This window comes from Aythya ferina, assembly GCF_964211825.1.
Source record: "Aythya ferina genome assembly, chromosome: 12".
In the NCBI taxonomy this organism is placed as follows: domain Eukaryota; kingdom Metazoa; phylum Chordata; class Aves; order Anseriformes; family Anatidae; genus Aythya; species Aythya ferina.
Window position 1 is genome coordinate 2934702 of NC_140308.1, and position 12575 is coordinate 2947276.

A 12575-nucleotide genomic window follows, 5' to 3' on the forward strand; every position below is an offset into this window, starting at 1 on the left:
CCCACCGCTCCGGGAGGCTACGGTGGGGCGGAGGGGACAAAATGGTGTGAGGGCGAAGGGGAAATGGGGGGGGATAGGGATAGGGATAGGGATAGGGATAGGGATAGGGATAGGGATAGGGATAGGGATAGGGATAGGGATAGGGATAGGGATAGGGATAGGGATAGGGATAGGGATAGGGATAGGGATAGGGATAGGGATAGGGATAGGGATAGGAATGCCCCCAAAACAAACCCCCTCTCCTGCCATAGCCCCCTCTGCAGTGCTTCGTGCTGTGAGGAAAATGCCAGCCCCAACCCAGGGGCCTTTTCCCAGGACGTGCCTCAAAATCCCAGCCATGTCCCCATGCCTTGCCAGCCCCCGAGGGGCTGCGTCTTGACGTAAAGCTCAGAGCAGAAATCAGGGAGAGCTTCTGTACGGGAACAGCATGGCACAGCCCCCAAGGATCCTATAGTCTTCTTTTCAGTCATGTGTTATACCTGGAAAAAAAAGCACGCTTCTCATAAAATAAACTCCCAAATCAATTATTGAATCAGTTATTTTTCCATTTGAAGTCACCCAGTCATACATGAAGCACAACCCAGCCTTTACGTGGCATTCCAGGCCCACCAGCACCCACAAAGCACAATTCGCTCCCACATTTAATGGGACAGCAAACGATTTATTCATCCGATTTATTATTTACGGGACGGACGCATTCCCCAACCACCCCGAGCAGAGCAGAGTGGGACAGGAAGGCCGTGGGAGCGACGAGATGCAGCTTTGTCTTAAAGCCTGTCAGAAAAGGATGGGACATGGCTTTGGGGTTTGGTTTCTGCTCTGCTCAGCTCGGGCGCTGCCTATACACGTCCACGGCCAGAGCTGACTGTTGCTCTGCCAGCCAAAAAAGCGGAACAAATTAGGATGCTCTTCTCTGAATAGTTGCAGATGTATCGCCGGGCAGATGCAAGCGCATTTGCTTTCTGGGGCTGCTGTCGGTTGCTGAGCTGTTTTTTTCACAGTGCAAAGCAAAGGCCACGGCTCCGCTGGGCCTGGGAGCCTTTCCCCCTCCAACGATGTGTTTTTCAAGCTTAGACCGATACTGTGGACGTCGGCTAAACGTTGTGGTGTGCCTTGGGCTTCACCTTCCCACTGAAACCCCTCGTCAGCATTTGGAGAAAGAACTCAGAGCCCTGGTCCCGCAATGGGGTGCGCTGAGGAGGAGCCTTTTCACTACCTCCGAGTGCTGCTGGAGCCAGTGGGAATCCGTCCAGGCATAATAGACCACCCATGTGGAGCTGGGCCTAAATGTTTGAAGCTCATTCCTCCACTTCCTACTCACGGAAAACTCCCAGCGACTTTGATATCTCAGCGGGGAGTTCGGGATTGGGCCTTTGGTGAGCCATTTACGGCCTCTCTGTAAGCCAGCCTCGCGATTTGCGCTGCCGGCAGAGGAAATGGAAGCGTCGTCCTCCATCCCGGGAGGGCACAGGGACCTCACGTGGGCTCACCGTGCTGGGACACGGGGTGGAATTTAGCTCTCCTCATGTCCATTGGGGCTGCAAGAGCCAGCACTGCCCACTGTTGCCCCAAAATCACCGTGCTGCAGCTCCTGGGGTGGATGCGGCTCTGCCACACTCTTCCTCCTCTCCTCTGAGGAAGGGAAAGCAAATGAGAGCAACTGCATCATGATAATTAATGCGTTAGTGGTCAGGGGAGGCTTCCAAACCACCTACAGCTCCCTCCAACCTCCCTGCAGGCCGCTCAGTCCCACATGTGGGTTTGCCTTCCCAAAATGAGCTGTTCCTGCAGCAATCAGGATACTTTGCCCTAGGACTCTGCTGCTGGGTGACATTTATTTCAACTGCTTCAATTCTCCGCTTTGATTCCATGGCTCTGAAATCCTGTGTGCTCCAAATTGCATTTCCAGGGCATCTTTTTTTTTTTTTTTTTTTTTTTTTTTTTTTTTTTTTTTGTGCAGCCTTTCCCATTAGCTCTCACAGTCTCACGTGGCTCGCACATATGTCACTGGGAAGTCCCTTTGTAGCAGGGTCACCAACACCCCGTGTTACTGGAGTTAGTCCACTCGAGGTGACTGCATCACTTCTAGACTTCATTTTGCAAAACTGAATAAAAAACTCTGGTTTGACCTCTAGAAAGAGGTAATAAATTGATCCAAGCATTTCATACGGAAGACAAAGCTCTTGCTTGCAGCACTCACAATTTATGAAAACCCTAGAAAAGGGAGTGCCTGCCTCATGCAGGCTGGGATTACAGACCCTGGGGTGCACTGCAGACAATGCAGAAAGAAACTCCTTGTGCTGCGGCAGTCTTTGCCTGGAGTACAGACTGAACATGTAAGGGCAGCCACAGAAAATGGACAAAATGTACCCCAAAATGAATGCTAATCTATGTATGTTTGTCTTTCAATATTGAAATTAAAAATCAGCTGCAAGTTTTTCAGGCAAGCTGTTTTGATGATAAATTCATTCTTGCAGGTGCATTAACTGGGGTATTGGCAATTTGTATTTCTGACCACTGTGAAATGGATTTCCACATGTGAATAAACAGCCTGTGACCGAGTCACTGCACTTACTAAATAACACCCCAAAGCAGGGTTGTTGGGGCTGGTGTCTTGGCCTGGACCAACCTGCCTGAGCCCAGCATCCCTACCCGCTGCTGCAAATAGCCGTGGGGTTTGTGTCAGTGCCCTGGTGCCCTACCTGCGGTCAGTCCCCAGTACAGAGGTGACACTGGGGTGTGAGTGTACAGCCAGGAGGATCAGTGGGGCTTTCCGGGGTGGTGCCACTGTTTGCATTGCCAAGGCAAAGCTTTCTTTTTCTTTTTCTTTTTCTTTTTCTTTTTCTTTTTCTTTTTCTTTTTCTTTTTCTTTTTCTTTTTCTTTTTCTTTTTCTTTTTCTTTTTCTTTTTCTTTTTCTTTTTCTTTCTTTTTCTTTCCTTTTCCTTTTCCTTTTCCTTTTCCTTTTCCTTTTCCTTTTCCTTTTCCTTTTCCTTTTCCTTTTCCTTTTCCTTTTCCTTTTCCTTTTCCTTTTCCTTTTCCTTTTCCTTTTCCTTTTCCTTTTCCTTTCTTTCTCTTTCTCTTTCTCTTTCTTTCTCCTTTCTTTCCTTCTTTTTCCTTATCTCTCTCTCTTTTCTTCCTCTCTTTCCTTTTCTCTCTTTCTCTCTCTCTTTCTTCCTTTCCTTTTTTCCTTCTTTTTTCTCTTTCTCCCTGTTCCCTTTCTTCCTCCCTTTCTCATCTTTCTCTCTCCCCTCTGCCACTGTCCCACATCTGCCCGTTGTTCCTTCTCCATTCCCTTTCCCTCTCACACTCCCTTCCTCTTTCTCTCTCCCTCTCTCCCCCCATCTCCCTCTGCTTCTCCTTTCCCCCTCTCCTTCCTCCCCATCCCTCACCCTCCGGCTCCTCTCCCGCAGCACAGCTCCGGCTCCCACGGGCAGCCGGTGCCGGTGCGGTGCTGGACGGGCGGTGCAGAGCCCCCGGTGCCCCCTGGGGGGCAGCACACGCCGCGCAGTGCTCCCGCCGGGCAGGTGAGCGCCCGCCGGCACCGGGCAGCGCCGAGCACCGGCACCGGGCAGCGCCGGCACCGGGCGGCGGGGCCGGGACGGGGGGGAGCCGGGCTGGGAAAATTCCCCGACGGGAGGCACCGACGGGGCTGAGGCTCTCGGCTCCGGGACAAAAAGGCAAAGAAAAACCGGCAGCAAAACCGGGGGGCCGCTGAACTCGGGCAAACGGCGCTACCGGAGCCCCGGAGGGGGGAGAAAAGAAAAAAGGGCCATGCCCGGGGGACGAGTGCTTGCCCCTGCCTGGTGCCTGCAGGGATTCCTCTCTGCTCTCCCCTCTTTCGGAAGCATTTTTTTTCATAACGTTGATTTTTTATTTTTTTTCCTCCCCGCGGTTGAAGTCCGGGCTTTTGTGAGCTTGTTGTTAGTCTCTCTAAAGTTCCCAGCTGCAGCGAGCAAAGCCCCGCGGCCGCTCCTCGGTTTTCTGTAGCAATTCATCTCGGTAAAGTTTTCAGCTGAGGAGAGGTAAGATTCAACCCAGGTTATTTCTCGAGAGCGGAGCAGGCTTCTAGGAAGGGACAGCTCTAGGACGCCGCAGGACGGGGTTGCTTTGGTCAAGCTTTTGCAGTTAAAAATTGCTGGCTTCTAAAAAGTGGCATTGTTTAAAAAATCCCGTGTGCTTATGTAGGCTTAGAAAACGCCCCAGTTTTTTAATGAGAAATATGACTTCTTTGAAAACTGAAGATGAAAATATGAAGTCGTTCGCAAATTATTCCAGAAAAAAAAAAGTTTTCTCAATAGTCGTAGATTAACAAAAAATATATATATATATAACCAGATCTCGCAGAGTTTACTATTTCTTTTCTCCCAAAAATATCCTGCAAGTTTGCACAGTTGATGAAACCCTCCGGCTAAATTTCCGTTTATTTCCATCAAAATCGAATAACAATTTCGAAGCGTCCGACGAAAACTTCCCGAATACTTTTCCATCGCAGATAATTTTTAGCGATACCTCCTTGCAGGGGAGCTGCCCCTGATTTTCTTTTTTCGGCAATCGCAAAAAATCGTTTCCTTTGGTACGAAAAAAATCACCGACAATCGGCGGCCCCGCCGCGTTCCCACGGCCGCAGCCGGCTGCGGTCTCGCCCCGTCCGCGGTGGCTGGAAGCGGGGAAGGGACATTTCAGCCAGCAAAATCCCTCTCTGGCTTTGGGGAAAAAAAAAATAAAAAATCTATTTTTTTTTTTTAAAGCCTCACGGTGCCCCACAAATCGCAAAGAGGGAAAGGCGGAATTATAGGGTGAGAAAGCAAAAAAAAAAAAAAAAAAAAATCCCAGCTCAGAAATCAGCTCAGGAGCAACCGGGCTGGGGGAAGCACAGGGAAGGAGCCCCACCGAGGTGACAGCGAATTCACTCCGGTCTCATCTGCTCCCTCCGGGCTCGAATCGATTTTGCAGTGACTATTTTCGTGGCCGAGCAGGGAGGGGGGAACTGGCTCTTTCCCACCTTCATGTCTCCGCTCGGGCAGCCCGGGGCACCTCGCAGCAGCAACCCCAAGCACCCGAGTTTACACTTGGCCACCATGCGTCCCTAATTGTCCCGCTCTGATTGCCTCTAATGAAATCATTAGAGAGAGGCAGAAGGGCGGATTTCACATGCACGAGAAAATCCGCCTCAACGGCCGGAACGAAAAAAAACACCTAAGAGCATTGGAAAAACTAAATGCCCCCCTCAAAGTGTCCCGGAGAGGCCGAGGAACCTCTGAGCCCCCATAAACGGGGCCCGGGGGGCATCGGGCCGGGAACGGGGGGCAAAGAGGGGACAAAGCGGGGACAAACCAGGGGCCGGGTCCTTTCTCCAGCGCCACCGGGGAGGGAACCGCTGGCCTTCGGCGGACCGAGGCGGGGAGCCGCGGGGCTATTTCACCGCAAACAAATTTATCGAGGCAGGGGCAGAGCCGGCCGGCACGGAGCGCGACGAGGTGGGATCCCCAACCGCGGTCCTGGGGAGCCACGGGGCTGAAAATGAGCTTAAAAGTTAAAAAAATGGGCTGGTGGAATGCGGGCGGAGGGCGAGCAGGGAGCAAAGCGGGGACCCTTTTAATGAAATAATAATAAATAATAGTAATAATAGTAATAAAAGATTAAGACATAAATAACATATTTTAATAAGAATAAACTACTTCAATAAGAATAAAACATTTTAACAAGAATAAAGACATTTTGATAAGAAACAAATTCAAAAGAAAAGACATCAAAAGTGGAGGAAAAAAAAATATATCTATAGGGTTGGATGTATAGATTACAGCACGGCCAGGGTGGCCGCGCGCGTCGGGGCGCGCGCCCGCGCGCCATGCCCGGCGCGCCACCGCATCCCGGGGCCGCCCTCCCATTGGCTGCGGCGGCGGCGGCGCGGCACGCCATTGGCGGGCGGCGGCGGCGCGGGGCGGGGCGAGCGGGGAGTAAAAGCGCGGCGGCGGCGGGCCGGGGTTTGAACGCTGCGCAGCGCGGCCGGGAGCTCGGCGGCTCCGCGCACCCCTCGCCGCCCGCCGGGAGCCGCCGCTGCTCCTGCTGCTGGCTCCGGGAAGAGTTCGGGCGGTTTGGTTGTCAGCAGAACTGGGTTTCCGCAAGGCTGCTTTTTCTTCTTCTTTTTTATTTTTTTCTCCCCCTTTTTTTAAATTTTATTTTTTTTTAATTCGAGTTTTTTTTATTTTTCCGCGAGAATATCGTATTTCCCCCTCCCCTCCCGCCGGCATCTCGCTCCGCAGCAGCGCCCGCCGCCGCCGCGGGGTACTGCTAGGTGTGTAGGTCAGAATCACAGTCATAAAGAGGGAGGGAGAGGCCGCCAGAGACCACCCTGCCCCCGGCGACCCGAAGGATGCTGCTGCGGCGCCGCTGCTAGAGGACACGCTGGGATTCAGCTCGTGTCCGGGACTCGCTCTCTCCCTCTCTCCCCTCTTCCTTGATCCGCAGAGGGGTCCCTGCCGAGGGTGAGGCCCTTGCACCCGCGCCCCTCTTCCTCCTCCTCCTCCTCTCCCCCGCGGCTCCGCTCCCCGCGGGCAGCCCTCTCCATGATGCAGGCTCGCTACTCCGTCTCGGACCCCAACGCCCTGGGAGTGGTGCCCTATTTGAGCGAGCAGAACTACTACCGGACGGCGGGGACGTACGGCGGCATGGGCAACCCCATGAGCGTCTATTCGGGCCACGCCGAGCAGTACGCGGCGGGCATGGGGCGCTCCTACGGGCCCTACCACCCGCACCAGCCCGCAGCCCCCAAGGACCTGGTGAAGCCGCCCTACAGCTACATCGCCCTCATCACCATGGCCATCCAGAATGCCCCCGACAAGAAGATCACGCTCAATGGGATTTACCAGTTCATCATGGACCGCTTCCCCTTCTACCGCGAGAACAAGCAGGGCTGGCAGAACAGCATCCGCCACAACCTCTCGCTCAACGAGTGCTTCGTCAAGGTGCCCCGCGACGACAAGAAGCCGGGCAAGGGCAGCTACTGGACCCTGGACCCCGACTCCTACAACATGTTCGAGAACGGCAGCTTCCTGCGCCGCCGGCGCCGCTTCAAGAAGAAGGACGTGTCCAAGGAGAAGGAGGAGGCCCGCGAGAGGCTGCTGAAGGAGCAGCCCAAACCCCCCGGGCTGCCCGGCTCCGAGCTCTCCAAGGAAGCCTCCTCCTCCTCCTCTTCCTCCGCCTCGGCTCCGGCCTCCGAGAAGAAGGTGGTGATCAAGAGTGAGACGGCATCTCCGGAGCTGCCGGTGATCACCAAAGTGGAGACGCTGAGCCCGGCCAGCGGCGGGGCCCTGCGGGACAGCCCCCGCAGCGCCGCCTCGCCTCCCGCCGCCTCCCCCGAGGGCTCCCTGCCCGAGCATCACCCCGCCGGCAACGGGCTGCCGGGGGGGTTCAGCGTGGAGAACATCATGACCCTGCGGACTTCCCCCCCGGGGGATCTGAGCCCGGTGAGTGCCGCCTCGGGCCGGACGGGGGCCGCAATGCCGCTGGGCTACCCGCCGTCGGGGCAGCCGTCGGGTTACAGCGCGGCGTGCAGCCAGGCGCTGGACGCTAGTGGGAGCTACCACTGCAGCATGAGGGCCATGAGCCTGTACAGCGGCGAGAGGCCGGGCCACATGTGCGTGCCCCCAGCGCCGCTGGAGGAAGGCCTGGCCGAGCACCCCACGGGCGCCCCGTCGCCCCTGGGCGCCCTGAGCCTGCCGTCGGGGCAGGAGGGAGCGCTGGGAGCCGGGCATCCTCACGGCGGGGGGGCGGCGCAGCCCGCAGCCTCGTGGTACCTCAATCACGGAGCCGAGCTGAGCCACCTGCCCGGGCACACTTTCGGCACCCAGCAGCAGACTTTCCCCAACGTCCGGGAAATGTTCACGTCGCACCGGCTCGGCATGGAGAGCGCCTCGCTCAGCGAGCACCAGGTGAGCAGCAACTCCGCCTGTCAGCTCCCCTACAGGTCCGCGCCGTCCCTATATCGCCACGCCGCCCCCTACTCCTACGACTGCACTAAGTACTGAGTAGCCACCAACCCCCCCCTCCCCTCTAGGGCAATCCTCAAAACAAAACCCCAAAAAATGAGAGAAAGGAAAACAAAAACAAAAAAAAAAAAAGGAAAAAATCGATAATAACGCTTCCCCCCAAAAAAATCAAAAATCAGGTGAAATAAAAACACACCAAACCCTTCAGACTGAGGACAGACCTCACAGCCTCTCTGTGGACCTGCGAGCCACGGCGTTGGGAGATCCCAAGTCCCCCTCCTTCCCCCCCCCTCTTCGGGCCTCCTGAAATGCAAGTAAATTTTACTTGAAAAGGGGATCTCTCCTAAAACATAAAATTAAAAAAAAATAATAATAAAACAAATTATATATATATATGTCTATCTAAACAAAGTGGCAAATTTTATATGCTAAAGTATAGGGGGTCTCAGAAAATAAGTTATGGACCAATATCGCAACGACCATTTATACGATTTTAAAGAAAAAAGGTATATAAATATATATATATAAATATATGTCCTGGGTATTTTTTAAGTTCTCTGTTGTGCTGTAAAAAATGTGTGGATTTCTAATCAGGCTAATTTTCAGAGCCATTAATATAATATTTAAAGTTGAGTTCACTGGATTATTTTTGTCGCGCCCAACGATTCCTAACTTCCAAATTAATGACAAGTGATTTCTTCTTCTTCTCTGTACAATTATGCAATAGAGTTTCTTTCGTTTTAGAGCTCTTCTTTGCGCAAGACGAGGAAATAATTTATTTTTTGCTGGTGGATTTTTTGAAAGAAAAAGACAAAGTATCTGATACTTTTTTATTATTATTTACGACGTGTGATGTTTTGTATAATAGATTTCACCTTGACCATTCCTAAGGACTATTTGCTTTAACCTGCTTCAAAGTTCGTTTGTCTTATGTGGTCTTAATTGTTGTACTTACCTTAAAATAAATCCATGCTGTTTTTTCTGCTCCAAGTCTGGCGCTTGTGTGTGTATATACGTGTTTTTTGCAAGTTTTCTCCCTCCACCTTTCCTTCACGCGGAAAAACGTGGCACTCGTTGTGTTTTTTTTTTTTTTCCTTTTTTTTTTTTTTTTTTTTCCAAACCAAGTCCTTTTCCTGCAGCACGAGGGTTCGTTCCGAGTATTCTGGGGGCTGTTGGGTGCTGTGGGGCCGCTTTCCCCCCGCCCCAGCCCCTGCAGCGGGGCATCTCCCAAGCCCCAGGAGTTTCGGATTGCTGCCGCTGCCTTTCCTCTTGCCCTGTCCCCGCAACCTAGGCCCGGGCTCCGCTTTGCAGCTGCTTCCACGCGGGGGGAGGGGGGGAAAAAAAAAAAAAAAGAAAAACCCCAATTCCCCTATTTTAAGGAAACACCAAGGGCTGCGAGCAGGGGCGGGTGGGAAGAGCTATCGCTCAAACCCGAGCTCGCCGCGGAGTCTAGAAATAATGCGGGAAGTTCACTTAGGAATCGTTTTACAGTTTTTAAATCCCCTCCCGTCTGAAGGTTTGCATGGGTTTGACCTTCTCTTTATCTACCTAAGCCGCTTTTAGGGCCGGCTTTTTTTTAATTATTATTATTTCCCCCGCCCCCCCCAACCTGTTAAAGCAACTTCAGCCGGGGGCAGCGATGCTAACGGCATGCTGCTGGCATCGGAGGGGGGAAAAACTCCCTCCCCAGGGTTTGTAAGCCCGGTTCTTTGCCCTGCTGCCGGGGCCGCCTCCCCTTTTCCCTTTCCCCCCCGCCACCTCCCTGTCCCGTGTCGCCGTGGCCGGGTCGCGGAGCCCTTCTGCTCGCGGAAGGCTGTTAAAATCGATGACATAAATTGGGTTTGATCGGGTACATTTCGCATGCGCTGGAAAGCTGGCAAAAGGCACAGAAACTCTCGGTTTGAAATGAGAAAAAATGTCCGACACTCACTTGATCTGTATTTTAAGGAACATTCTTGTAAAACTCTTGCCCTTTTTCCTGGCTCTCAGAGGGTAGTTTTTCTTTTTTATTCTTTTTTCCCTTTTTTTTTTTTTTTTTTTTTTTTTTCGTGCAACAAAATCCGAAGAGCTATTTTAAAGAGGAAGAAGGTAAAAAAAATAATAACAAAAATATAAAGAGGGGAGGATTTCTTCCCCTGATTCAACCGTCTTTCCCCGCAGGCTGGGGAGCAGCGGGGGGGGGGGGGGCCCTGTCCTGCTCTGTGCCTCCCTTCCGTGCTGCTGCTGGACAGTTCCTGGGGGGCACGGCGGGGCTGCAGCAGGGTTTGGGGGTCCCCTTTTACCCCCGACAGGTTTGGTTTTGCTGCCTCTGTCCCGTCCCGGCGAGGGGCAGCCCCCCCAGCCCAGCCCGTAGCTGTCCCCGGTGCCCCCCGGGGCTGGCTGAGTTTTTCAGGGCGAGCTGTCTTTACACCTCCACTAACAGCCGATGTCGGCAATAACTCTGGAGGGATGTAAAGAGGGAGAGAAGGCTCTGCCCGGTGGGGTGTGCGGTGTTCCCAAGCCCTCTCCCCCTCCCCGCTGTGCTGCCATCCTGGGGTGGCAGGATTTTAGCAGCTTGGCATTAAAATAAAAGCCCTCTCGGAGGTGCTGAGAGCAAGGAGCCCGGGAGCTTGCTTCCTTCAGGATCAGGCCTTCCCCCAGCCGGGAAGAGCATCCGGGGAAGGGCGGCCTCCTGGCTCCCCCCTCGGAGGAGGCTGGGGGCTCAGGACCCTTTGCTGTGCCCCCCTTGTGTCCTGGGAGGGGGGGTGGTCAGACCTCCTCTGCCCCTTTCTCCGAGCCCTTCGCCTTTCCGAGGGAAACGCTTTTGGGGCTCATTTTGCAGGCGAGGCGAGGAGTGCGGGGCTCAGGGATCTTTCCGTGGCTGCATTTAGAAGCTGAGCTACGGGGTTCAATGCCACGATAGGAATTTGTTGCGACAGGTGACTTCAGAGAGAGGGAGGAAGGAAAGAGGGAGGAAAGCACAGGGCAGTGCCTACGGCCTTGTGACGGCACTGATGCGTCTTTTCCCACCCCAAATAATCCCCCACCACGTCCTTAGGACAACGTTTGCAGCTGAAGCACCCCCTGAGCACCCCTCCAAGCAGGTCTGGGGGCCAAGCTCAGCCCCAGCGGGACCGCCTGAAGCTGAAGGATGCCCCGGGATGGGGCCCAGCGCGGTTCCGGGCAGCAGATGAGGATGGTGGATAGTTTTTTCTTGCTGCTTTGCCATCAGCCTACGGTTTTGCAAACCTGTCTGAGAGCCCAGACGGCTGCGGGGCTCGGGAGGGGAAGAGCCGGCGGTTTCCCAGCTCGTCCCCGCGGCTCTGCCGGGAATATCCCCACGCCGGCGGTCACCGTGTCCCGGCCGAGGGCGCCTTTCCCAAGAGCTGCAGGACCCAGTTAAAACACACTGCCTTTAGGAAAGTTCCCGACCTCTGCACAGGCCCGGGCACGGAGCTGTCTGCCTTCCCTCCACGCCATCCTATATCCCCTAGAGCTCGGCAGGGAGCCGTGGGAAGGCGTCGAACAGGAGCTTTTGGGGCAAGGCCACTAGGTCTTTTGTCACTTCGCAGGGGACTTTGCGGACTGTCCATACCAGGCAGTGAGAGGCCAGGAGATAAAGAAACGTACCCCCAAACTGTGCCCATTTCAAGCGACCTTGCAACTGTACAGCGCCAAGCACCCGGGGTGAGGGGTGGGCGCTTGGCTGCGGCTCGGGGCTGCTCGCATCTGTCAGAAGGGGGAAGGGGCTGGGGCAAGCCGAAAGCCACTGCCTCTGGTAAATCTGCGGGGCTTAACCCCTTCTGAAACCGCTTTGCCAAGGGCTGGACGGGCCCGGACCCTGCTGCGAGGCAGGCAGTGGGGAGCATTGGTTTATTTATACCCCGTTCCCCACCAGTACGGGCTGCGAAGGGAGTAGGGAGCACTGATTTATCCCCGTTCCCCACCTCTATGGGCCGCGGAGGGTATGGGGAACACTGATTTATCCCCCGTTCCCCACCGGTATGGGCCATGGAGGGAGTGGAAAGCACTGATTTATCCCCGTTCCCCACAGTTATGGGCCGTGGAGGGAGTGGGGAGCACTGATTTATTTATCCCCCGTTCCCCACTATTATGGGCTGAGGCGGGAGCGGGGAGCACTGATTTATCCCCCACTCCCCCGGGATCCCCGGGCGGGAGCGCTCCTCGCTGCTGCTTTAAAAGGGGCCTGTCAGCTGGAGAGGAGGGGAAACACGTCCAGGAGCGCCTCCGTCGCCGGCTCCGCATTTCTTCCGTTCGGGGGAAGAACAACAACAACAAAACAACAAAAATCCCTCTCCGCAGCGTTGCTCGCTCTCGTCCGCTCGCTTCCCCGGCCAACCCGCAGCCGTCAGAGCCGCCTCGGCTGCAGGCACGTCCGAGGGCTGCTCCCGGGCAGATAACGCGGAGATGCCGCTGGCAGGAGAGACACCAGGCAGCACATGGGCTGGGAAGAAGGAGCAGACAGAAAAGCCGCATCTCCGCCTCCAAGGATTTCCTACCGCAAAGAGGGGGAGAGGAGGGGGGCAAAAAAAAAGGAGGAAGCAACAATTTTCCTGGGGGAGGGAGCTCGGGAGAGCCCGCGTGCC

The 12575-nt window shown here is 54.6% G+C and overlaps 1 protein-coding gene across 1 annotated transcript; it reads left to right on the top strand.

Annotated features, from left to right (window-relative positions):
• The first annotated feature begins 6007 nt into the window (after nucleotides 1–6007).
• FOXC2 (forkhead box C2) lies at nucleotides 6008–8979 on the top strand. Its single transcript, XM_084533976.1, has one exon. The coding sequence runs from the start codon at nucleotides 6568–6570 to the stop codon at nucleotides 8026–8028; it is 1461 nt and encodes a 486-aa protein (XP_084390102.1). The 5' UTR covers nucleotides 6008–6567; the 3' UTR covers nucleotides 8029–8979.
• Nucleotides 8980–12575: the final 3596 nt, after the last annotated feature.